At 41.6% G+C, this 25,292-nt stretch overlaps 1 protein-coding gene across 1 annotated transcript in view; it reads left to right on the plus strand.

Annotated features, from left to right (window-relative positions):
- Window positions 1-25,292, plus strand: part of TRABD2B (TraB domain containing 2B) — a 384,859-nt gene that overhangs the window by 343,253 nt on the left and 16,314 nt on the right. Inside the window, 2 exon segments of the mRNA XM_029618552.1 lie at window positions 7,005-7,095; window positions 20,027-20,290. Coding sequence (XP_029474412.1) covers window positions 7,005-7,095; window positions 20,027-20,290 — 355 coding nt within the window.

Raw genomic sequence — 25,292 nt, forward strand, 5'->3', positions numbered from 1 at the left:
AATAATTTTAGGGATTTATTTCTTCAGATTTTGGAGACAAAAGGGGAGAATGTGTTCAATTTTATTTTATCATGAAGAATGCTTTCACTTTCTGCAGAAGAAGCATGAATTTGCCTGCAGTCTTTTTTTTATTGAATGAAAAATCCCTTGCCAGAAATATTTATCGCTGAAGTGATTCTAGGCTGCGCAGGGCCGTATATGAAAGTATTTTCAGTTCATTTTGATGAGAGATAGAAATGTGAAATTCAAATAACTGAACGGTAAAAAGAAAAATTCTTAGCGATATTAAATTATGAAAAATAGGCTTTGCAGCTCAACATTGCCACGGGGCTGTCCCCCCTAGTCCTTCCCCTATCCTCAGCCGCCAGGAAAGAAAGAGTGAAAAAAAAAAAAGAACAAAATGCTGAAAGAAACAGCGGTGGTGGGGTTGTGGCGGCCGGGTCAGGCCTCTCTTTCTTGGGGACCCTGAAGTAAGAACGCTGCGCCTTCTTTCCGCATCGATTCTGTGCTCTCTTTGCTCCGGGCACGCTGGGGAAGGGGCGCGGGGAGAGGTGGAGGTAAGGACTTAAGTTATTAGCGCCGAGTTGGACTGCGCACAGCTGTGAGGGAGGTGGCCAGCTTCATCCCCAGGTCAGATCTTCCTACAGCTCTGGACGCCTTTGCTTCCCGCCTGGCCGCACCGTCTGCTTGGAACAGTTTTAAGAACATAAGAACATAAGAACTTGCCATGCTGGGTCAGACCAAGGGTCCATCAAGCCCAGCATCCTGTTTCCAACAGAGGCCAAACCAGGCCACGAGAACCTGGCAAGTACCCAAACACTAAGAAGATCCCATGCTACTGATGCGATTAATAGCAGTGGCTATTCCCTAAGTAACCACAGTTGCTCAAAAAACAGCAGCCCTGCAATGGAAAAGGCCCTAACCTGTATCTGTCAGATGGGCCAAACGAAGTCCTCAATGTGCCGATCAAAGAGCACGAAGCATTGCACATACCCGGGATCAAGCATTGCTACTCAAAAGTGAATAAGTAAGGCAGCCTTGTATTTCATCCTCCAGCAGATCGTACACAGTGCAGTCACTGAAGGACTTATATGATCTTTAATATGTGTACTGGTCAATATACATGTGGCTGAATTTTGACTAGATCTGAAGTGCATGGATGGTAATCCCATATATAGTAAATTACAATAATCCAGCACTGATAGAACCATAATTTGCAGAAGATAGGGAAAGTCGTCCAGATTCAGAAGAGTTTGCAATCTGTGAATCATTCAGAGCTTACAAAATGAAAATCCTACCTTTGTGTTTATCTGTGCCTGCATAGAAAGATCTGAGTCCAAGATAACTCCTAGGTTATGGACTTGATTAACAATAGTAGTTTTGTGGCCTTCAAATTAAAATATGTTGGATGATCCATGGAGCAAACTCTACTCAGAAACATCACTTTCGTCTTCTGGACTTTCGGAGCAGGCTTGTTATGGCACAGCTAACGTCTTTCAATAAAAACAAATTGAGACCTTGTCAAACAGCACCAGCCAGGTGGACATTACCGGCATGAAAGCTGAATGACACTGGCATTCAGTTTGTAATTTAGGGTCAGACCAGATAGCAGTTTACAAAGCGGAGACATATATATGTTAAATAGGGTAGCAGACAGGGCCGACCCCTGAGGAACACCTACAGAGGCTGCAATTTTTGAACTGGAACCCACTGGGCAGGAGTGATTGGCGATCGCTCCTACCCCTTTCTACTTTGCAGACCCCTGGAGAGGAAAAGGAAGGAAGAGAAAAGACGGGAATGAATGAGAGGAGTGGGAGGAGAGTGGTGAATGAGAGAGGTGAGAGTGAAGGGGGGACATAAAGGAAGGTGAGAGTAGTGAGGAAGTGGTGAGAACATAAAGGAAAGAGAGAATGGCAAGTTAGGAGAAGGGGTGAAAGGAAAGGAGGGAGGAGGTGAATGGGAGGGGTGAGAGTGAAGGGAGGGAGGGAGAGATGAGAATGAAAAGGCAGGGAAAGGAAGTAGTGAGTGAGCAGGGGGAAGGGAATGAATGAGGAGAGGAGAGGGGAGTAAAGTGAAAGGAAGAGAGTGAAGGGAATAAAAGAGGAGGGGAAGGGTTGAGTGAGGAGGTGGCGGAAGGGAGAGAAGAAGAGGAGTGACGAGAAGGGAGGGAGGGAGAGAGAGGCCTGTCACTATCACTTCTATAGCGCTACGCGACATACGCAGCGCTGTGGAGAAACAAAGCTGAGGAAGTCTCCTCCCAGTAAATCTTACAATCTAATCAAGAGAAGCTCACAGGGCAAAAGGAGACTTTGTGAATTTCATTTATTTAAAAAAAAAAAAAAAAATGGTTAAACCAATAAGGCTGAAAGCAGGATAAAGACAGGTTAAGATGTAAAAGCAGCGTGACATGACCGAGGCCAGAGCACGACACCCCAACTCAGGAAAACTAATTACCGCCATAAAAGGCTCTCTGCACAGTCCAAATGTACATACGTATTTCTGTTAGTAGCCAAGGAGGTCAAAATGACCCAGGGCTAAGAAATGGTCACACGACAGTTCTGATAGGCCTTAAATTGTGGTAATAAATCAGCTAAGCTGTACATAGAAAGAAAAGAACAACATAAAGCAGTGCCTTAGATATCTTAAGGATTAACTTGGCCATAACCCACTTCAGTTCAGTCATGTCGTCCTTATCCTGTTCATATTTTCCAGAAGATCCTAGACTATTGCATATGGATGGGAGAACCAGTTTGGCATAATTATAGAGCCATCTCTGAGCAGGGGAAGGTTTTTGTAGGGTGTGATTTGGATTTTCTAAATAGCCGTCAACTGTGATCCAACCTTTCTTGGAAGACATCGGAGTTCCTTTGACACAACTTGTGAAAACTCATCACCCCCCCCCCCCCCCCAGCGCAGCTGAATTTTGATGCTTCCCACTCCAACCAGAGCAAGGGTTGGCTCTAGGTTGTTCCACTCACCTGATATCTAAACACTTCAATAAAGTAGCCAATGATTGCAGTTTAAATAGAAAAACTGATTGGACCACAAGAAGCCTTTCTGTCCACTTCACTATATGAAGCAGTGAGTACTCCAGAGCTGCCTCAAATTAAAATCCAAGACAATTCAGCGTAGTACCTGAGAGGAGGGTTTTAAGCAATAAGAACCCAGAAAAGGCAGGCAAATCTGAGCCAACCCAGGAAATTCAGATTATTTTTTTAATTCATTTGTATTAATGTATTTTGCTTCAAATACATCAGAGTAGGATATACAGGGGAAAAAACTTTGTTTTGGTTTGGGTTTTTTTTTTATTTGGGGGATGTCTATTTCAGCTTGGTTAACTTTCCAAACAGAAATAAATATGTCATTAAAAAATAAAGACATGGCCTTCCTGAGCCCTACCCTCACTGCCTTAGTGCCCAGAGCTTGCTTCGGCCCCTACACTCCCCACCCCCACTCCTTGCCAAAAAGATAGGACTAGAACCCCCCCCCCACCCCACCCAGGCTGGGTTGAACCAAGCCAAGCTGGGGTTTCCCTAGGCCCCTTTGCCCTATGACCCCTGCAAATAATCCCCAGCCCCCATTTGCCTCTCAGTGAGGGACTTTAGTGTAGAAAGAGACAGGAGTGAGCCCCAGTCATTCCTGCTCCACCAGCTGTGGCTGCACATTGGCACCAGCCAGCGCCAATATTTTACAAAAAACTAAATGGTAACCGTCTCAGAGTCAGCCAATGCCATTTTGTTGTATGGTCAAATGTTGTACGGTTGTACATCAACATAGTATCAGCCCCAAGACAAGCTGGTTCCATTGGGAAGTTGGAGCTGGCAGGGCAGGAGCAACTGGGAATTGCTTCTGCCCTTTCTACACTGAAGACTCCCATAGAAGGGGTAATTGAGGGTCCAGGCCAGGAGAGGCCACAGGCCTGGACCAGGCTTATTGGCAAGAGGAGTGAGCACCAAGGAAACAGCGGGAGGCAGTGGTCCAGGGAAACCTCTTTTATATATATATTTTTTTTTATTATTTTATTTTTTGCTTCTCAAGCCAAATTAAAAATATCCAAACATTTCTGGATATTTTTGGAAAAGTCTGTTTTTGGTTCGTTTCATTCGGAACGAACAGAACATCAACTTTCTCATTACAAAAAAAATGCATTTGTTTTAAACAAATGCACATCCCTACTACAGATTTTAACATTGATTACAATTGTCAAATCCAGCTTTATTGATCATATCCAAAAAATATAGACTCTTGTGAGCAGTAGTGCCAATCATCACACCCAGAACTTGAGAACAGTGACAGGGCTTGGCAGCCCCGAATCAACGTTCCCACCCCTGGCACAAGAACAGTGATGGGGGCTTGGAAGTCCTAATGTAATACCCTCCACCTGACCCTGACACAAGAAGGACAATGGAAATTCTGCAGTCCCAAATCCCTCTCCTCCACCACCACCATCCCTACCCCTCCATACATACGCCTCTTCAAGGATCAAGGGGCCTGCATGGGTGATATTAATAAAAGCACATCTTCCCAGAACAAAGGTCCCTCTCAGTAAAGAATGAGACGTCATCTAGCAGTGAACTTCAACCAAGAGAACACTTGAGACTCATGAGTTGAAATCCTGCTCTCCTATTTAGACCATGTTAACTTGAACGAGCCTCTTTATCCCACTGGGCTTCAGGTTAAGCCATTGTAAATATGTAGCAATTATAATAGCACTATTCTCTCTCCTCCTTCCCTTTTAAAGCTGACATAAAGATCATCTGATCTAATAGATGACTGTATTCATGCCCCTAAAGAATGAATGCAATTATAAATCTAGATTACTGCTGTGATCACCGAGCCCCGTTCAGTCTTGCAGGTGTGGCCACAGAAAGGTAGCAGACACATTCGCACTGTTTGCATGACTGCAGCAGCTGCTGCCGCTTTTTAACACTTTACACAATAAATGCATTCATCACCATTTTGTGTGCCTTTGATGCTCCTTACAGAAAAAGTAACGGCAAACAGACATGGTCCATGCATTAACAAGCTTTCCTATTGCAACCTTTCCTCAATATTTGTACGTATTTTAAAATAAGGATAAAAGGAAAAGAAATACAATTCAGAAGTGCTTAAATAGTGTTTTAAACATGTTTTAAATGCTTTGTCAGAAGAAGGCAGATTATAGAATGCATAACTTTCTAGATATAGACTTGCCTAGAGTAAATGAGATACGCCAATTTACGTGACATATTATGAGGGTATTTTTCAATAGCGAGCATAACTTAGCAAACACAAGCATAAACATGTGCACCTAAAATTATGCCTGCATTTTACAAACTGTGCAGTGGGAGCTGCACAATTTATAAAATATCACATCTCTCTGTCTTCTTCAGCATGAGCATATTTTTTTTTTCTTCAGGGATTCACACAGATTGTAAAAGAATTCACATATTTTATGAAAGAATGCACGGATATTTTATGCTGAAAACAATTGTAACGTGTGCGTGTAATAATCCTCAGTTTATGCGCCAAGGCAGGATTTTCTATAAAGTTGGCTGATGTATGCGCTTAGCTCGCTTATGAAAATACTTGCTTGTGAGCGTAGTTGCAAGCAGTAGTTTGCCGAGACCCTCCATTGGTTGATCCAGACCGCACACCACTTGACCTTTGACCGCACACCTGTTTATCTATCCATATCCTTCTTCGCCATTTGCCCCCACACTCCCCACCCAAAATCTGCAAACAAAAGAGATATTGGATTTAATTTTCATGACCATATCAACAGCTGTAAAGGCATTCATGAACCTTTATACTCTCCTAATAAAATCCATGAGTATGCAAGTACTTTTTCACCTTGATGCCTTTCCAATGCCCTTGAAATGCCCTCTTTCTCAGTGCATGCTTTTCCACACAGCAGTGGAAATACATGCTTACTTGCTGCCTTCTGAAAGTGTTTTGGCCTGGAAAAAGGCTCTTTACACACATGCATTCCAGTTTTGCACGCACAAGCTCCATATAAGTCTTTGAAAATTCACTCCTATATTAGCATAGTGGCTGTGAGTTTCAACTGCATGAACCAGCCGTAATTTAGAGTAATCTCATTTTGAAATGGCATGGACATGGTTTAAATTAATGCATTGCAATGGAACCACCATATGGAAGCTCAGACTATAAATCACAAGCAGCAAACGACATCTAATGGTAGGAAATATAATCAGTGATGATTACTTGTTGAATGTTGCTGTGAATATTTTTCAGCTTGCTGTATCATCGGGGCGGAGTGGGGTTAACTCTGCCTGCCTTAGTAATGAGTCCTGATAAAACATCACCTGCTTTTGATCTATTTTGATCTGAAGATCTCTCGCTTCCCATCCAACCTCCCCTCCACCACCATCAACAATGTAGAACAAATAACTTTCAGCGGAGGGTCAGCCAGGCGTCCCCAAGCTGCGTCAGGCTGTCATATACTGTAGCGTTCTCAGTCGCTGGATACCCAACAACCTGCTGAGCACTTTCCTACACCGTCACAGCAGCCTTTCTTCCTTAAGAATTAGAGGAGTTTTCCGTTCCAATGAGAGAAGCTTGGAATGGCAAGTTATGTATCTTTTGTTTTGTTTTTTCAAACTAATCTGAATACTAAGATAAGAACGTAATAATCGGACGGAGCTCCTCACAAAAGTTAGGAAATGTAAAAGGTAGCTGATCCTCTGAACATTTTGAAGTTTTCTGAAAAACTTGGGGGGAAGTTTACCTGTTAGATCTGTGTTGCCTTAACTTATAATCTTCTTCTTGCTCTCCTACCCTCTTCCTTCCATTTCACTTACAGGGAAAGGTACCTTCCGCTGCAATAAGCTAACTGCAGCCAGAATCCTGCCAATGCCTCACGCTTCTCTGACAGGGGAAAATCCTGCAGGGGTCTCGGCAGGGTTACGTTTTCCTGGTCCTCTGAAAACTGGAGCTCTGAAGCACTGAGCTCTTCCTTGGACGATTGGAAATAACTTTCTCATTGTTTCTTTCTGTTTTAGGCCACTTCCTTGGCAACAACACGGTAATTGATGTACTGAGGCAAGCAGGATTCGAGGTGGAACACACACCCGCGGGGCAAGCCTTTAAAAAGTAAGCTGACTTACAAATGAGATGCCCCTGAAACATTTCTGTAGCCCTTTTCTTTCTTTCTTGAGTTTTTTTTGTTGCATTTTTTTGCACATTTGTCCGTACTGTCACACGCTGTCCTTTGCATGAATATTGCAGGTAAGGACGTGCGCCGCTGGGGATGGGGGCGGGGGCAGTGGTGGAGGTTCTGTGGGGGATTCAGCTGCACCCCTGGGTCCGTACAACGAAAGGGGGCCTCACTTTCTGATAGCACCGGGGTGGAGTCGGCTTCTGCACGGCTTGCCAGCAGGAAAAAGAGCGGCCGGGTGGGGGGGGGAGGTAGATCCAGCTTCAGATAACTTTATTGGCATGACAATTGTGCATGCGCTGCCAAAGAAATAATGCAGAATGATTAAAAGGAAAAGAAGGGGGAAAACATTACAAACTTGTTAGCAAGTGAAATAAAGGTGCAGGTTAGGGAGAGGGCAGCGTGAGGGACGTGGCTCGGGTTTTCGTGCTGGTCCGCATTATCCCTGGTCAGGTTTCATTTCTGGCCTGGTGGCAGGGCGCCACATGGTTTGCTGTTGTAGCTGCTGTTTCTCCTGTTTCCACCAGGATTATGCAGAGCTTTTCCACGTTCATTCTTTTGTGGGACCTCTTGGGTTTTCTCCGTCAGCGTTGGGGAAATGTGCATCTCTGATTTCTTTGCAATTTCCACAACACGGGAGGGGAATGCATTCCTGTTTCTCCAGTGTTGCTTTGCATGCAAAGATTGCCTGTCTTGGGGGTTCCAGTTTGATTTTTATCTCCACCTTTCTATTTCTAGTCTATCATTTGTCCTGCATTTGGTGACGGCCTGTCTGTTGTTGGTTTTTTTACATTTGTGATTGAAGTGTATTTTCTGTGTAGGGAACTGTAGCGATCCAGTTTTTTTCTGTTTTCCAATGTTTTCCTCCGAATAGGAAGTGCATTGGTGTTTGAGGGCACTTTGCAGTATGTGCCTTACCTTCCTTTTGTATGCCAGGGTTCAGGGTGTTAGTGCTGCTTTGGTATGGCAGCTTTGCTACATAGGTGCTGAGTATGTTTGTTTTTTCCAGGGTTTTGTGTTACTTCACAGGGTTTTGTGTTACTTCACTCCCTCTACTACCAGGTACTCCTGGTAGTAGAGGGAGTTTGGGTCGTTTTTATTCAGGTGACCCCAGAATTTTAATATTCTTTATGCATGTTGAATAGTAAGGGGAAAGGTCCTAATTCTGCTCTGCACCCGTTATTAGGGCTGTTTCTGTGGACACAGAATGTCTGCTTGCAGTTCTGTCACACTCTGAATAGTTTAGGGTTAATGATGGACCGCAGGCCTCACTGTCATAGAAGACGATTGGCTGAATGATGCTATCAAATAATTTTCATAGTAGTCACTGTGGGGGAGGTATTTTTCCAGAGGTTTCTTTATTGCATATAGGGCTCTTAGAGCGTTTTCTCGAGCCAGGTTATGTACACTCTAGGGTTGTTCAGCTTCTTGTTTATTTAGAAAGACTTTGAATTTATGTTGGAGGTTTGTTGGCCTTTTCTGGAAAACCATAATTTTTGTTTTCTCCACGTTTACTTGTAGGGCTCATGATTGGCAGTAGGTCTCTTGCAGGTGTCTTGTAGACCTTCTGCGGTGAGAGACAGAATGATCAAATCACCTGGCTTCAGAATCATTTAGTTTTAGCCCTGGAGCTGAGGATCTCTCTATCACTGTGGGGAAGGTCATTGATGTAGATGTTGAAGATTGTGGGGCTCAGGTAACATCCCTGTCACTCCTGTCTGAAGCTGTTTGTCTTCATCTTATTTATTTTTGCTTCCCAAAAAAAGGAAATGTGTAGCAAAGTCCTTCAGGACTGTTCTTCAAAAAACTTGAAAGTCCAAGAAAAAAAACTTGAAAGTCCAAGACAATGACTTGTTCCACAGCAGTTTAATGAGAACTTCAGAACAGAACCACAATTTCCAACAGCAATAAGTCCCCCGGTACAAACCGTGTTTTGCCCTTAGGCTAACTTTGCTGTCCAGTGTCCGAATATAGACCTCGCTGATGTCCAGATTTCTGTCAAGGGGATATCCTTCACGGGCGATCAAAAGTGCTCTTAAACAGGCCTTCTACGTGAATTGAGATTTACTCTTCGGTCCCCTCCCGCTGTGGCATCTGGGAGAGTTCATCAGGTAGATGCTATCACCAAATGACCCATGGCCATTCTTATTGTTCACTCTGTTCTTCATGAACGCCCCTATTTTGCTGTTCAGCGCTGAAAGAATCTGAAGGTAATACTTTTTGTTTAGATGCTCTCCGGCCGTGTGATTTCATTCACTATTACTACGTTTTTATGACTCTTTAAATCCTTTTGCTTCTGATTTGACATCTTGGGCCTTTTGTTTCTCTTCTGAAGTTCACCTAATCCTTTGGCAGTGCCTTTTGATTGGTCACTTTCAGTCCCGTGATTTCATTCACGAATTTCTTTCTCCCTTTCCTTGATTGGTGGCCCTTATTTTGGCGGGATTATCTTCAGATTTGATTATAGCGGCGCTCCGCAGCAGAGAAAGATATGGAATGTTGAAAACCTTTATTAAGATTGGGCCTTGGTACTGCCAGATGGTGAAACGTTAGCTGACGTCGGCTTGATTTATGAATAAGTTATTCTTCAGGTTACCAGTCCATCTCGAGTAACCTTAACAAGGATCATCAGTAAGAAGCAACATGGGAAGTGGACAGCTGTATATGTGAAGGAGATGGTCGTGTATGACATCATGATTCAGATAAGAACCATATTATGGAGGAATAAATATTAGACTCTTTTGGCTGATATATTCAGCAGTTTTCAAACAACCGAGATATAATAAGTTGCTCTCTTGATCCAGTGTTAAGTGATGAATTGACAAGCATATACACCCTTTTAAAAAAAAAAACATAGAAAAAGAAAAAAACAACTTTTTTTGAATAATAAAATTGAAGAATTAGGTGGTTGGAGGTTTTTCAAGACCTATGATTGAAATAACCTTAAAAATGCCATTTTGTTCTAACTAGAACGGGCATAGAGGTTCTGAGGAGTTTTCCTCCTTGTCATAACATCTTTTTTAATAATTTAATTAAACTAAATACATATTTACATGTGAAGTTTTTTTGTTTTCTGATTTGCTCTCTTTCACCTTCACATTTACCTGTTCATATATTGGAAGTTTTTTTTGAAGAACAGTCCTGAAGTGTTTTGCCACACGCTTCTCTTTCTTGCATCTATTTGTACTTTGCAGCTGATAGATCAATACATGGGATTAATTATAATCTTACGTTTCCCCCCCCCCAGTTCCAGTTTGTAGGAGTTTAAAGTTGAGACAGGGTGCCCATAAGACAGGGTGCCCGAGAGACCCGAAGGCGTTTGCAAAGTCAATAAATCATTGCAAATACTCTGCCTGAGGAGGGGTTGGAAGATAGAGAAACGGTTCTGGATTTTGGAAGGAACCCAGTCTGACTTCCATGTAGGCTTTTGCTGTTAGGAATTTTAGTATTCGCCCATTGAGGACATTACAGAACAGTTTACTAATATTATTATCTGCAGGGGGCGGATTCTTTTCTATTTCCTCCTGTTCTTGTTTGAGGATTGCTGTATTTTGTGATAGGTTATCAGGGCTGGGTATTTTCCCATTTTACAGTCTTTCCCACTGCTGCTCCTTCGTGGCCTTGGTTGGGCAAGCCATGTCACTCTCCATTGCGTCAGGTATAAACTTAGATTGTGAGCCCTCGGATACCTGCAGTATCTGAATGCAGTCCGCACGGAATATTAATCAAATAAACCTTCAGCTCAGAGGCAGCAGGCAGACGGGGCAGCACAATGGGGGTTTTCCATTCCAGTGTCTCAGGCCCCCACCCATGGCAGCCTCTCTCTTTTCTTCTGGTCCTGGCTCTCCGATGGGAGGCGGAAGAAGCACTTCTGAGTTGTTCCCGCTTGCCTGGTTGGCTCATTCTGCTTACAAGGACCCAATTCCCTGTGGGAGGTAGGAGATGGAGCCGAGAGCTGCCTCTCCCTGCAGAGAGAGGAGGGTCAGGGCAAGGGGGAGGGAGAAGAGAGGGCTGAGAGCAGTTGGGGGATGGAGGAAGCTGAGAGCGGAAGGGGAGACAGGTAAAGGGGTTGAGAGAGGTGTGGGGCTGGATGTTTGAGGCAGAGGAGTGGAGGGAAGCGAGAGACCCATGGTGAAAATCATCCTCCCTCAGGGCGACTTTCAAAGCTACTTCCGCAGGTAAAACAGTGCTTGAACCATGGAAAATGGGGACTTTGATAACTGCCCTCCCATAAGCAGGTGAAATTACAAATAAATTGCCATCCACGATGAAAGGGTGTGCTCCAGAGCGTGGAGTTGGCAGGGGCTTGTAAGTCCGTGAATACTTTTAAGTTTCAGAAGTATGCACATAACTTTACCAGGAAGGAGTATTCACATAAAAAGGAGGTGAAAGTTGTGCAGGTGCATTTTCTTAGCAAATTTTCAAAGGATAAATCTTAGGGATATGCACACTAACAAGTGAATTTTTAAAGCCCTACACGCGTCAAAGCTAGGAGATATGCAGAGAAGCTGGGCTGGCGCGTGCTGCGTGGATTTTAAAAGGCACAACTTCATAGATACTTTTATGCACAAAACCTTTTTTGATAAAGGGGCGAGCTGTGGGTGGGGCATGAGCGTTCCTGGATTTTTCAATCAAACCAGGGCGTAAATATTTATGCGCACTAGCAAATGCTGAGGTCACCTATCAGGTAACTTTACTTCTATTACGGATAGCGTGTAAGTCATGAAACAATAACAATTAGGGTGATCAGCGGGGTTTTAAGGGTTGGGGCTAACAGGGTAAAAGGGAGCGTATTTAACTAGGGGGCTAGAAAGTTCTGTCCTTTACCTGAGCGAACTGGGAATGAACTGGGGAAACTGATAATTGCGTTGGCGCCCATATCTACTAAAATTCCCCCACTTAAGCGGTAGAGGCGGCATTTGCGCGCACATGCACACGTCTGTATAAAATTGTGCACACGTGTACACGCATACAGCCTATTTTTTTTTTATCATGCATGCATATACGTGCGTATGTTATAAAATGACTGCGTCCATTGGTGTGAGTCGGTATACGCGCATGCATGTACGCCTGTGCGGCTGTTTAAAATTTACCATCCAAAGAGTGAATTTTCAACGGAGTTACGTGCATAAAAGTAGCTATTTTCAACAGCTCATTCACGTGCAAAAAAATCAGCTTTATGTGCTTAGATCTTTTTCAAAATTATCTCCTAAATTTTTTCATTTTTATTTCATTAAATAATTTTTCAGGGATTTTTATATTTTTCATTTTTTGGTTTTCTGGAGATAGTGTGCACTATATGCTAAAAATTAAATATACACAATTTTTTTTTTTTAATTTTGTGATTCATTTGAAATGATAGAAAAACAGACTCATTCATCCTGCTTTACATTTTTGTTTAAAAAAAAAATACACATCTTTAATAAGTCTTCCTTTTGAAAACTGATACAAAATCTGCAGGTAAAAAAAGCAAGTGTAGACTTAGAACAACTGCAGGTAGTTTGAAAATTGCTCTTTCCAATTATAAATACACACAATCCATTCTTATGATTTATCTTCAGTTTCTATTTCTGTATACTCCCGTAGTTTATCTTTTGTGTTCCTCGAGTGTGATTCTGAATCTAGAAACATTTTTTCCTGAAGGTTGATATACCCTCTGTCCTCTCTGATTTCCCGAGTTAAACTTTGTTTCACAATTCTTTCCTCACTTTGGGTTTAAAATACATACTGCAAAGTTTGAGAACATGAAGTTCAAACGTCTTCACACTGATTGAAATACCCAAAGTAGGCCATGTTTGCCAGCTCCGTAATGTACACATTCAAGTGATGGAACAGGCAGCAGAGCTTTCTGGTGCGTTCCTGTGGTGACAAGTACCATCTCAACAACACTTATTTCTGACATGGTGGAAGTTAACAATCTTTCAGGCAGAAGGAATTGTCAGCCAGTTTTACTTTTAAAATGTACACAGTCCTGAGTGATCTCCAAAGGCTGTCTCTTGGCAAACACATTTTCTTAGGGACATACAATAGATAGGAAAGGCTATGATTTCAAGCTCTTAGTTGTGCAGAATTTTGGGTTTAGTATGGATTCTTTGCAGGTTAGGATAGTTTATTTAGGGCCAACAAAAGAGTGTTGTAAAGATGCTATGCATGGGCATTTGCGATTGCTGGCATTCCTGCTTCAAACATAACTATTCATACAGCTTTGCATCTCAGTTCCACAAGAATAGTGGAGTGCCCCAGGGATCTGGTTCTGGACTACTGCTTTTTAATATATTTATAAACAACCAGGAAATGGGAGCACGTGAGGTGATTAAAACTGAAGTTGAAACAAAATCATTCAAAGTTGTTAAATCACAAGAGGACCTTGCAAAACTGGGAGACTGGATATGCAAATGCAAAATAATATTTAATGTGGACAAGTGCAAAGTGATGAACTTAGGGAAGAGTAACACAAATTATAGCTACACAATGCAAATTTCCATATTAGGAGTCACCATTCAGGAAAAGGATCTAGGTGTCATCGTTGAAAATACGTTGACATCTTCTGCTTACTGTGCAGCAGCAGCAGCCAATAAAGTAAATAGAATGCTAGAGATTATTAGGAAAGGAATGGAGAATAAAACAGAGAATATTATGATGCCTCTGTATCACTCCATGGTGCGACCTCATCTTGAGTACTGTGTGCAGTTCTGGTCACCACATCTCAAAAGAAGATATAGCAGAATTAGAAAAGGTACAGAGAAGGACAACCAAAATGATAAAGGGGATGGAACGATTCCCCTATGAGAAAAGGCTATAAACAGGTTAGGACTCTTCAGCTTGGAGACTAGATGGCTGAGGGGAGATATGATAGAGGTCTATAAAATAATGAGTGGAATGGAACAAGTAAATGCTAATCAGTTTTTTACTCTTTCAAAAAGTACAAAGACCAGGGGACACACAATGAAGTTACTAGATGATACATTTAAAACTAATAAGAGAAAATATTTTTTTACTCAGTGCATGATTAAGCTCTGTAATTCATTTATTTTATTTATTTATTTATTAACTTTTATTTACCGACATTCGTGCAGCACATCATGCCGGTTTACAGAGAACTCAGGTGGGCGATACAATAAAACAGTAAAAAACTATGTACAAAGAATAGAATAAGAGTACAAAATTCAAAATAACAATGTAACCTTCAAAAATGTAACCTTCAAAATAACAATGTAAAATTCAAAGTAACAATGTAAATTCAAAATAACAATGTAACATTGCCAGAGGATGTGGTAAAAGCTATTAGTGTAGCTACGTTTAATAAAAGGTTTGGTCAAGTTCCTGAAGGAAAAGTCTATAAACCATTATTAAGGTAGAGTTTCTTATTCTTCGGATAAGCAGCTTGGAATCTCTCTAACCCTTTAGGATCCTGTCAGGTACTTGTGACCTGGATTGGCCACTGTTGGAAACAGGATACTGGGCTTGATGGACCTTTGCTCTGACCCAGTATTCCAAGTCTTATTTTCTTAAGAAGGGTTCAGTGCATGACAAAGTAAAAAAGGGATATGACATCTTCCTTCTTGGATGAACATTTTTAGAAGAATAAAAAATAAGACTTAATGAGGCCAATATTTAATGGGTCATTTATTGGACAAGTTATCCGGTTAAAGTTAGCCCGCTTCCGCGCTGCTCTAAGAGAGGCTGCTCTGGATAACTACTACAATAATTTAGCTAAGTGGCTGAATGTGCCACATTTGCCATTTTGGCTTTTGAATATTGATCTCAATATACCTAAAGAAGAACGATATACAACTATTATTACCCATTGTAAACACCATTGAAGAAACAATGAAACTAGCCAATATGTATCTTGAAATAATCAGACAACTCCTAAACCAGATGGAACTGGTAATTAACATTGACAAAACCGAGTTCTTACACCTTGAACGAAAAAACACTCACCATATACAACCAACACTCATAACCAAAAAAATTCAAGACATTGAGTTTGCAATAAAAACAAGAAATCTAGGAGTAATAGTTGACCCTGAACTAAACATGAAACAACACATCTCACAGAAAATAAAGGAAGGATACGCAAAACTTATGATCCTGAGGAGACTAAAACCTCTTTTAACAACAAACAATTTTCGCACAGTTCTACAAGCAATGATATTCGCAAGCACAGATTACTGTAACTCCCTGCTATTACGACTACCTCAATCTACAATTCGGCCACTGCAAATACTGCAAAATTCCGCTGCTAGAATTTTGACTGGCAAAAAAAGAAATGACCACATTACAGGAACACTTGCTGAACTTCATTGGCTTCCAATAAAACAAAGAATACAATATAAGGCACTATGTATAATCCATAAACTAATCCATGATGAAAAAGCCGACTGGCTTAACACAGCACTACGCGTCCATGTTCCACAGAGAAACCTGAGATCTGCTAATAAGGCTCTTCTAACCATCCCCTCTGTCAAATCAGCACGTCTCACGCAAGTAAGGGAAAGAGCACTGTCACTGGCGGGTCCCGTACTATGGAACACCAAGCTACTTGAAATAAGACTGCGGAGAAATTTGAAAATTTTCAAAACCAATCTGAAAACCTGGCTTTTTAAAAAAGCATTTTATAAAGATAAAGAGAAGGAGAAAAATAGATGAGGAATAAAGATGCACTAAGTTAGAAGCTGTTATTTTTAACCTACCAATGCATTGTAATGGTAAAACCAAACCTCCTAAATGTTCCCAACAAACAAGCTTAACATACCCACTTAGTTTATAATTATGAATTGTTACCGTACAATGATGGCACATAACCAATTTGTAATCTATACCACCCATATGTTTCATTGTTGTGGCCTTATGTAAACCGTTATGATGGTTATCTAACCCAACGACGGTATAGAAAAGTTTTTAAATAAATAAATAAACTTAAACTCCATTGGTAGACACAATAAGGTCAATCTTCAAAAATTGTTGAACAGCAAAGATAACAGATTATCTTCTGGTGAATTTTCAACTGAATCTAAGCAGCTAGTTTTTGGCTATTTGACCAGTTAGATTTGTCTGCAAGCCATTGACCTAGTTTTAATCACCTAAATTTAGCTGGCTAGTAGAGAAAATCAGTGGTAACTTGCTAAGCTGTTCTCCCCCCCTTCCCCCCCCCCCCAGAGCTGCCCATCTTTTAGCAGGATACAGGTGTGCACCTTGCACATTTAGCTGGTTAAATTTTGTCACTCAGAAGGGGTAATTTTTAGCCAGCAACTTAATGGCTTTTTACAATACTTATTTAAATAGATATTCAAAAGCTTCTCTGTAAATTTTATATAACCCCCATCCTGGCATGCTGTCCTGCACGGGTGGGAACATAAATGCGGGCACAATGCACAGAAAAAAAGTGTAGTTATTTCCGGCATTAAAACCCGTGTTGTTGTGCGTTACCATATTTGACGTTAGGAGCCGCTCATTACCATTAACTCCACCCAAACTCCTCCCACTTGCATAACTAATGTGACATTTGCACATTAGCTAGAGATGTACTTCAGGTAAAAATTTCGTATCGGGCTTCATTTTTGGGGCCCCCCCCCCTCTTGGAATTTCGTTTTTCCCGCGGTTCGGGTTTTTTTTTCGGGGGCCCCGATTTTTGGGTTAGTGCACACTAGGGTTGTGCATCGATTTTTTGACGGATGAAAATATTGTACGATATTTTCTAATCCGTCATGAATCGAGGGTCCCCGAAAATGTCTATTTCATGTTACTGTTGCTAGTAGTAGAAGTGGCTATTTTCTAAGTCAACTTAATTAATAACAAGTAATGGACTTCTTCTCCAAAAACTTATCCAATCCTTTTTTAAACACAGCTATACTAACTGCACTAACCACATCCTCTGGCAACAAATTCCAGAGTTTAATTGTGCGTTGAGAGAAGAAGAACTTTCTCCGATTAGTTTTAAATGTGCCACATGCTAACTTCATGGAGTGCCCCCTAGTCTTTCTACTATCCGAAAGAGTAAATAACCGATTCACATCTACCCGTTCTAGACCTCTCATGATTTTAAACACCTCTATCATATCCCCCCTCAGCCGTCTCTTCTCCAAGCTGAAAAGTCCTAACCTCTTTAGTCTTTCCTCATAGAGGAGCTGTTCCATCCCCTTTATCATTTTGGTTGCCCTTCTCTGTACCTTCTCCAGTGCAACTGTATCTTTTTTTTTTGAGATGCGGCGACCAGAATTGTACACAGTATTCAAGCTGTGGTCTCACCATGGAATGATACAGAGGCATTATGACATTTTCCGTTTTATTCACCATTCCCTTCCTAATAATTCCCAACATTCTGTTTTCCAGTCTCAGAAGGTCTTCCTGCAATTTATCACAATCTGCTTGTGATTTAACTACTCTGAACAATTTTGTATCATCTGCAAATTTGATTACCTCACTCGTCGTATTTCTTTCCAGATCATTTATAAATATATTGAAAAGTAAGGGTCCCAATACAGATCCCTGAGGCACTCCACTGTCCACTCCCTTCCACTGAGAAAATTGTCCATTTAATCCTACTCTCTGTTTCCTGTCTTTTAGCCAGTTTGCAATCCACGAAAGGACATCGCCACCTATCCCATGTCTTTTTACTTTTCCTAGAAGCCTCTCATGAAGAACTTTGTCAAACGCCTTCTGAAAATCCAAGCACACTTCATCTACCGGTTCACCTTTATCTACATGTTTATTAACTCCTTCAAAAAAGTGAAGCAGATTTGTGAGGCAAGACTTGCCTTGGGTAAAGCCATGCTGACTTTGTTCCATTAAACCATGTCTTTCTATATGTTCTGTGATTTTGATGTTTAGAACTCTTTGATTAGTACACATGCATATCCCTTACAAAACAGTACCTATTGTGTGTACTTATGAACCCCTTCCTGGAACGCCTCTAAGCCACCTCTTTCCCCCACCCCCACCCCCCCCCCCCAGTAAAATATACATGTGTCTCCAAAAATATGCACATAGAGGGTTATAAATAGTATACACATGTGTACATGTTACTTACGCATGAAACCCATTTGAAAATTCACTCCCTTATGGCCAAGCAGACTCTGTACTGTTTAAACACAGTTTTGTTTATTCACAAACCTGATGAAGGGATCTTAGCTCTTGAAAGCTAGTCACAGATGTATTAAATGTAGTGATTGGTGTGGAAGTGAGCCATTTGTGCTGCGGTGTTATTGACGCAACTTCATAGGTGGGCCTAAGCCGGCAGCTGGCGAACAGGACAGTCTGGAGCTTCACCTAAGCCAGCGGCCTTCTCCCGCAGGTTGAGGCTTTGGGTTCTGGCAGCTGCCAGGATTTAGGTGGGCCCCTAAGGCGGTCAAGGGAGCAAGAGTTCAAGGGCACGTCAGGGTCAGGAGAGGCAGCAAGCCGGAGACACAGAGACAGGCCGAGAGTCGGGGCAAGCAGCAGGAAAATGTGGTCAGATCCAGGCAGCAGGCAAACAAGGTCAATTCCATGACAACAGGTCAGGTCCAGGCGGCAGGCAAACATAGTTAAGTCCAAGGAAGAGGTCAATATCAGGAGATCAGGCCGGAGTGGACAAAGACACACAAAGGAACTGTACGAGAGAAGGGCAAGGGGGCAAAGTTGGACAAGACAAAGCTGAACAAGCAGGAACAGGAGCACAAGAGCAACAATCACTGCTAATGCTGAGGCGTAGAGGGAAGCATGGCTAAGATTTAAATACGCAGCCATGTGACATCATCAGACGGTGCTCCAGCAGGGCTTTCATGCCACAGGGTCTTCATAGGCCGGCGCACACACAGCTAGAGGCAGCACCAGCAGGAGGAGGAAGGCAGCACGGTGTCACGGCAGGCTGGTGGCAGCCCAGGTGAGTGCTGCAGCTCACGGGGCCCTAACATTAATACAGGGATGCTCCAATCCCTTACAAATGAACTACACTAAGGGACTTGGAGTATTTGTTTTTTAAGACCATCCTTTAAGGTTCCTTCTCCGCAATGTTGGGATTGACCAGTTCTGCCCTATAAATTGGGGTAGAGCATGTGTTGGAGGTGAGATGGTGAGAAGACCCTTTCTAGCACCGATGCCTTCCCACCGCTTAACTCACCATTGAAATGGAGGCTTCAAAAAATGAAAAAGCAAAAGTTTGTCTTTCAGAAATATATTCTTTTAAAAATGATAGTTTACCTTGATAGAAAGCTCTTCCTGATAGCTCCCTGACCTCATTAAGCCATATTGGGCCTATTTTCAAAAGCATCTACACCCATAAAACTGAAAAAGGACTTTCCACGTGTAATTGGACCTTTGAAAATTGCTACACTATATGCAGGATTTACCCTCAAGTGGCTTTTGAAAATTGCTGCGTTCATACGCTTTGAAAATTCACCCGATTGCCTTCATTTCAGGATACCTTATGTGACTTTCAAGCAGTCGGCTCATAGTACATTTAAGAATTTGTGTTTGGCCAGGGAGAACAAAAGCAGAGTTCTGGCAGCCGTCATTTCCTGGAGACCCAACTGTAATCTTTCTAGGTTGTGGAACTTTAGAAAAGATGTAGTGCATGAGCATTCAGGATCGCAAAGGCTCCCATCTTCAGATGAGACTGCAAGGCTGGAAGAAGGAAGCTTTTATATCGAGAGAATTTTGGAGGCTGGAGAAGTAGACAGATGGTTGTGAATGAAATGTTTCAGGGTGAATTTCAATTTTATTGTCATTTGTCTAATTAAGCAACCAGTTAACATGTATCTTTAGTAGAATACTGGATTCATTGTAAACAGTGTTTGAAATAAATATTTCACCGTTTTAATGTGTGCTCCCTGCTGGATAGTGTTTAGCTATTTATTCCATCTCTAATCGAAATGTTGTCTCTTTCAGCTCAAGAATGGATACTGATCCATCTTCAGAAGAATTCTCAACTACAGCTTCATCTGCCATGAATTTTTTTGATCACATGCCGTTCTCTTCCCCTTCTTCAATTCCTTTTCCATCTGACGATGATATTCTGCCTCCTCACCTATTGCTACCAGACAGTATCAGTCAACTGGAAGAGTTTGGTCGTCAAAAGAAATGGCATAAAAAACAGCACAAGCATCATCGCCAGAGGCAGTTCAATGATTTGTGGGTGCGATTAGAAGATAGGTGAGTCTTCGCTTTTTAATGAAGCTGTGGAGACAATACTAGAAACAGTTAAAACTCTATTAAAGGTAGTTAAGCCCATATGAGAGATAGTTAAACCATTTGTATATGTAGAGGATAATTCTGTTGCTGGGTCAATACGTTCTCCTCGCAGATTTTTCACCAGTTTTCAAGGAGAAAATAAGTACGGAATTTGCCTTTGAGAATTATCCCACCCAAACCACCCAAACACATTTGCACCTAATAATGTGTGCATTAAGGCTTTTCAGAAAAAAATTAGGCATATACCTTGGAAAATGCAAAATAGGCAGACATAATTCAAAACCCTGGCCCAGCACATCCCACAAGCATGCCGCTTTAAAGTGCAATTAAAGTGCATAAGTAACGTATGCAGGTACCTTTACCCTTGTATCAGATTTTCTCAGCACTTTGCCACTTTTGAGTTATCCATCTAAATGGCTTTGAATATTGACCTCTAGGAATTTTAGGGCATTCATCAGTTAATGGGTACAATAGTGTGTAATATCTTGAAACCAGTGGATTTTCAGGATCCTTGGGCAAAATGATTTTATAGTGATAAGATAATGCCAAACAAACTTGATTGAATTCTTTGAGGTGACCAGCGTAGTATAACAGGGTTACAGTAGATGTGACATATCTGGATTTCAGTAAAGGTGCTGGCAGATTGAGCCTGGTTTCATTGTTAACGTTTGCCGTGCAAAATGTGTTGAGAATTTTAGCTGAACCAGCGCTCTTGAAAAAAAATGTAAAGCTGGGCACGATCTGGGTGAATTTGAGCTGTGATGGTAGCATTGTTATCAGAGCAATGGTGAATGCTAAGCCGGAAGGACTGAAAAATTAATTTTCATCATTAAGCAGCTCAGTTTTTATTGTTTCCTATATTCATCCCAATTTTTAGGTGCCTAAAAACGACTAATGTAGAAACCTAGATTAGGTATCTAACTGGTAGATTTTAAAAGGGCCGCACGTGCACCCATAAATAAACACACATATCTTATGCGCACCACTTTGCTACAGCTCCCCGTTAGGTGCAGGACTCCAGTGAACATTGGGGGGGGAGTGACTTTTCGGGAGGTGGGTTGGGGTTAGGGGCTGGTATTACAGACACATTCAGAGGTATCCATTGTAAATTTGACATCATTAAAGAATTTTAGACTTTATAAGGGATGAAAAAGAGTTGATTTTTACAAATCAGCTAGTAGAGACTGGAGTGTACAAATCAACTCCTCTTTTTAGAATGTTCATCACTTATAAGGTCGAAAATAGATAGAGGTCTTTAAGATCATGAGAGGTCTTGAACGAGTAGATGTGAATTGGTTATTTACACTTTCGAATAATAGAAGAACTAGGGGGCATTCCATGAAATTAGCAAATAGCTCATTTAAGACTAATCGGAGAAAATTCTTTTTCACTCAATGCACAATAAAGCTCTGGAATTTGTTGCCAGAGGATGTGGTTAGTGCAGTTAGTGTAGCTGGGTTCAAAAAAGGTTTGGATAAGTTCTTGGAGGAGAAGTCCATTAACTGCTATTAATCAAGTTTACTTAGGGAATAGCCACTGCTATTCATTGCATCAGTAGCATGGGATCTTCTTAGTGTTTGGGTAATTGCCAGGTTCTTGTGCCCTGGTTTGGCCTCTGTTGGGAACAGGATGCTGGGCTTGATGGACCCTTGGTCTTGACCCAGCATGGCAATTTCTTATGTTCTTATGTAAAAATACTTCGTAGATCTGCTCGCAGCTATATACACGCGTTTATGCCGCTGCACGCATTTGTTTGAAAGTTATGCTCCCTGAACCTATAGAGCAAACCTGCCATACCATAACAGCCTACCTCATTCAAATAAATAGCAACAGTTGCATCCATTGAAAGGCAGCACTGTAAGTGGGACCTAGAACCCCAATACACCTTGCATTGGAAGAAAAGAAAAGAACAAGCTGGACTATTATAGATTCCTACACAGAAAGTGCAGACTGACAGAATACCTCACCCCAGTCACGTCCACAGAGCACACCAAATACATATCTGACTAAAAATTAGAAAAGTACAGACAAAGTTTAAATGGAAACCCTGAGAAGCCAGACTCTGCATGCAGTAAAAGGAACAGAAATGCATTTCCTCGGACGCCGAGCAAACTACAAAAATATCAGAGATGCACATTCCCGGAGCTGACATAGTTCAGTAACTAAACTGAAAATAAAGAGGGTAAAATGTATCTGCATAAATCTGTAGCTGTTCCAGGGCAGGGTAAAGTTAGCCAGATAAATCCAATATTCAGAGTTATTTAGGCAATCAGAGTTATCCGGATAAGTCGTAAAGTTATCTGGGTACATGGACCTAGGAAACTGAACTGGCTAAGTAAAAGTACGGTTAAGTGAAAAAAATTTAAAAAAAACCCCTCGCCAAGTCGACCGTGCAAAGTCCGCAGCTGCCCATCCTCCAACGTAATTAAAGGAAATATTGAGGCATTTTCCCTGATCTCGCCCCCCCCCCCCCCAAAAAAAATAGTCTAATTAAAAAATCGTGGGCCGTAGCGGCCAAAGGCCTACCCTCCCACCATATGAAAATTACAGGCCCTCCTTTATCCTACACCCCCCTGGAGTCCCCCTCCCCACGCTCAACCTGAAACTCTCCTCCCAGTAAGCTTTTCCTGCTTTCAGCCCTGGTATTCGGAGAGGGCCCAGAGCCAGGCCTGTCATTTCTTTTTTTTTTTTAATTTTAAATTTATCATTTTCAACATTATATCTTACAGATATTTTGCCAGTAACAAAACAAGTCATAAATCAAATCCATGTCAATTTCTCAGACAAGTCACTTTAATAGCACTTTCATATCTGTAGCTTCTAAGTAATCCATGGGAGAGAAATAATTGAGCGGTTATTAAATGACAAATAATTTCCAACTTTTATATCTAGCACGGCGAATGAATAAAGAGGTTATAATCTAACTCGCACTGGTCACACTTCTGGACTAATAGGGTTTAATGGCTCCAAAAACCTTTGCAAGTGCATAGGTTCAAAAAATATATGTTTAGAATGTTGATGTCTTATGCGACATCTACTGGGGTACCTTAGATTAAAGCCGGCTCCTCTGGCTATCACCTCTGGTCGCATAGATAAGGAATTTCTTCCGCCTTTCCTGTATAGGTCTGGATGTATCCGGGAAAATCCAGATTTTCCTGCCATGAAAGAGTTCTGTTCGATTACGCAGAAATCTTCTCATTATCGGCTCTCTGTCTGCATTAAACGTACAAGAAACAAACAAAGTTGTTCTGTTTGTAATTTTCAGTTTCTACAGACGTTTCTGATATTTGAGTTAAATTTAATTCAATATTCGGTTCTTGATCTTCTTCCTTTTTCCTCTCTTTTGATGGTAAATAGTAGATTCTTGAAATAACAGGCAGTCCTTCTTCTGGAAACTTTAGTATTTTTAACCAGGTAAGCCTTAAACATTTCATAAGCAGAAATTTCTCTCAAATATGGAAAGTTAAGAACTCTTAAATTCAGGAGTTTCTTCCGGTTTTCCAAGTTCTCTAGCCTCTTTAAATTCACATCACCAACTCTTAATATCTCAGTCTGTACCTTTTCCACTTTTTTCAGCTCTCATATCTACTTGCTGAATCTTGTTCACTTGAAGATTCATTTCTTTTTCCATATTCTGGAATTTCATATTAGACTCGAGTTATTTTTGTTAAATTTAACATTGCTGTTTCCAGGCTCTTTATGGCATACCAAAGGGTGTCCAAGTTTATGACCTTTGGTTTCTCCATCGGAGTCGGTATATCAGTGAATGTTTTCTTTGCCATAACTTCCCTTCCTGAGGTGCTCCCCCAGACTATCTCCTCGATGGCTTCCATTTCCCACCCCTCGATAATTCAAGTCCAACAGGTAAAGTTACTTTTCCAAATCTTTGGGGACTCACCTCTAATGACGATGCGTCAGGTGGGATAGGAGATGGGGGGGGGGGGATAGCCGGTGCACTGGGGCTCAGGGTGATTTCGTCAACCATCAACACCGCTGCCCGCTCTGCCTCGGAAGTTGTAGCGGCTGCTTCCTCCGGCTGATTCCCTGTTGCGGCGGCAAAGAAAGTCTCAATTCTCGTCTGTTGCCCATCAAATACTGGAGACGAGGTAGCAGTTTCTCTTAGCTTAGCTTTTCGTTTAGAATGAGGCATTCTTTGTCAATAAGGAAACAAATTCTAAGAAACGAGACGAGAGCATCTTGCCGACCTTTTCATGCAGCAGCCATCTTGCTTTTCTCTCAGGCCTGTAATTTTCATGTAGGGGAGTCTCGGGCCGCAGTGGTCCATGATTTTTTTAAATTTTATTTTGGGGGATTGGGGGTGGGAGAATGGAAAGCCATGCGTCTATATTTTTTTTATTTTGGGGAGTGGAATGGTGGCGGATTGGCCCTGCTGCTAGTCTGGCAGGCTTTTTTTTTTTTTTTTACTTACCCAGGTATATATTAAATAACCTGGATAACTTTAACAAATAATATTCAGAGGCCAAGCTAAAATTATCCAGGTGAAGTTATCCTGATAACTTTAGCTGAGTATATTCAGGGGGAGACTTGTTAACGTTATCGGGGTAACTTTACTCAGTTAACTTTGAAACTCTCCAGCCTACTGAATATGAAGCTCAGAATACTTTAATCTGTCTTTGTTTTCTGGGCATGTTATTGATCCTGGCTGTCTCTTCCACTTTCCTCTTGTTCTTTTCTCCTATCTCTTTCTCCAGGGTCTCCATTCCATTTTCTGTTTCCTCTCTCTCTTCCTGTCTTCTTTACTTTCTTCTCTGCTTGTGACCATGATCTTTCCCTGGCATCTCTCTTTTCTGCCTCTATCCACCAGGCTAGATTTTACCCCCCAGTTCTCAATATCCATCTTTTCATCTCCCACACTCTGTTCCCCAGTCCTCCCTTTCCTCTCTCTTCTCAGCCTATTTTCCCCCTCTGTCTATCATGCACTTCCTGGACCCCATTTTCAGCC

Source organism: Rhinatrema bivittatum, chromosome 10 (genome assembly GCF_901001135.1).
Source record: "Rhinatrema bivittatum chromosome 10, aRhiBiv1.1, whole genome shotgun sequence".
In the NCBI taxonomy this organism is placed as follows: Eukaryota; Metazoa; Chordata; class Amphibia; order Gymnophiona; family Rhinatrematidae; genus Rhinatrema; species Rhinatrema bivittatum.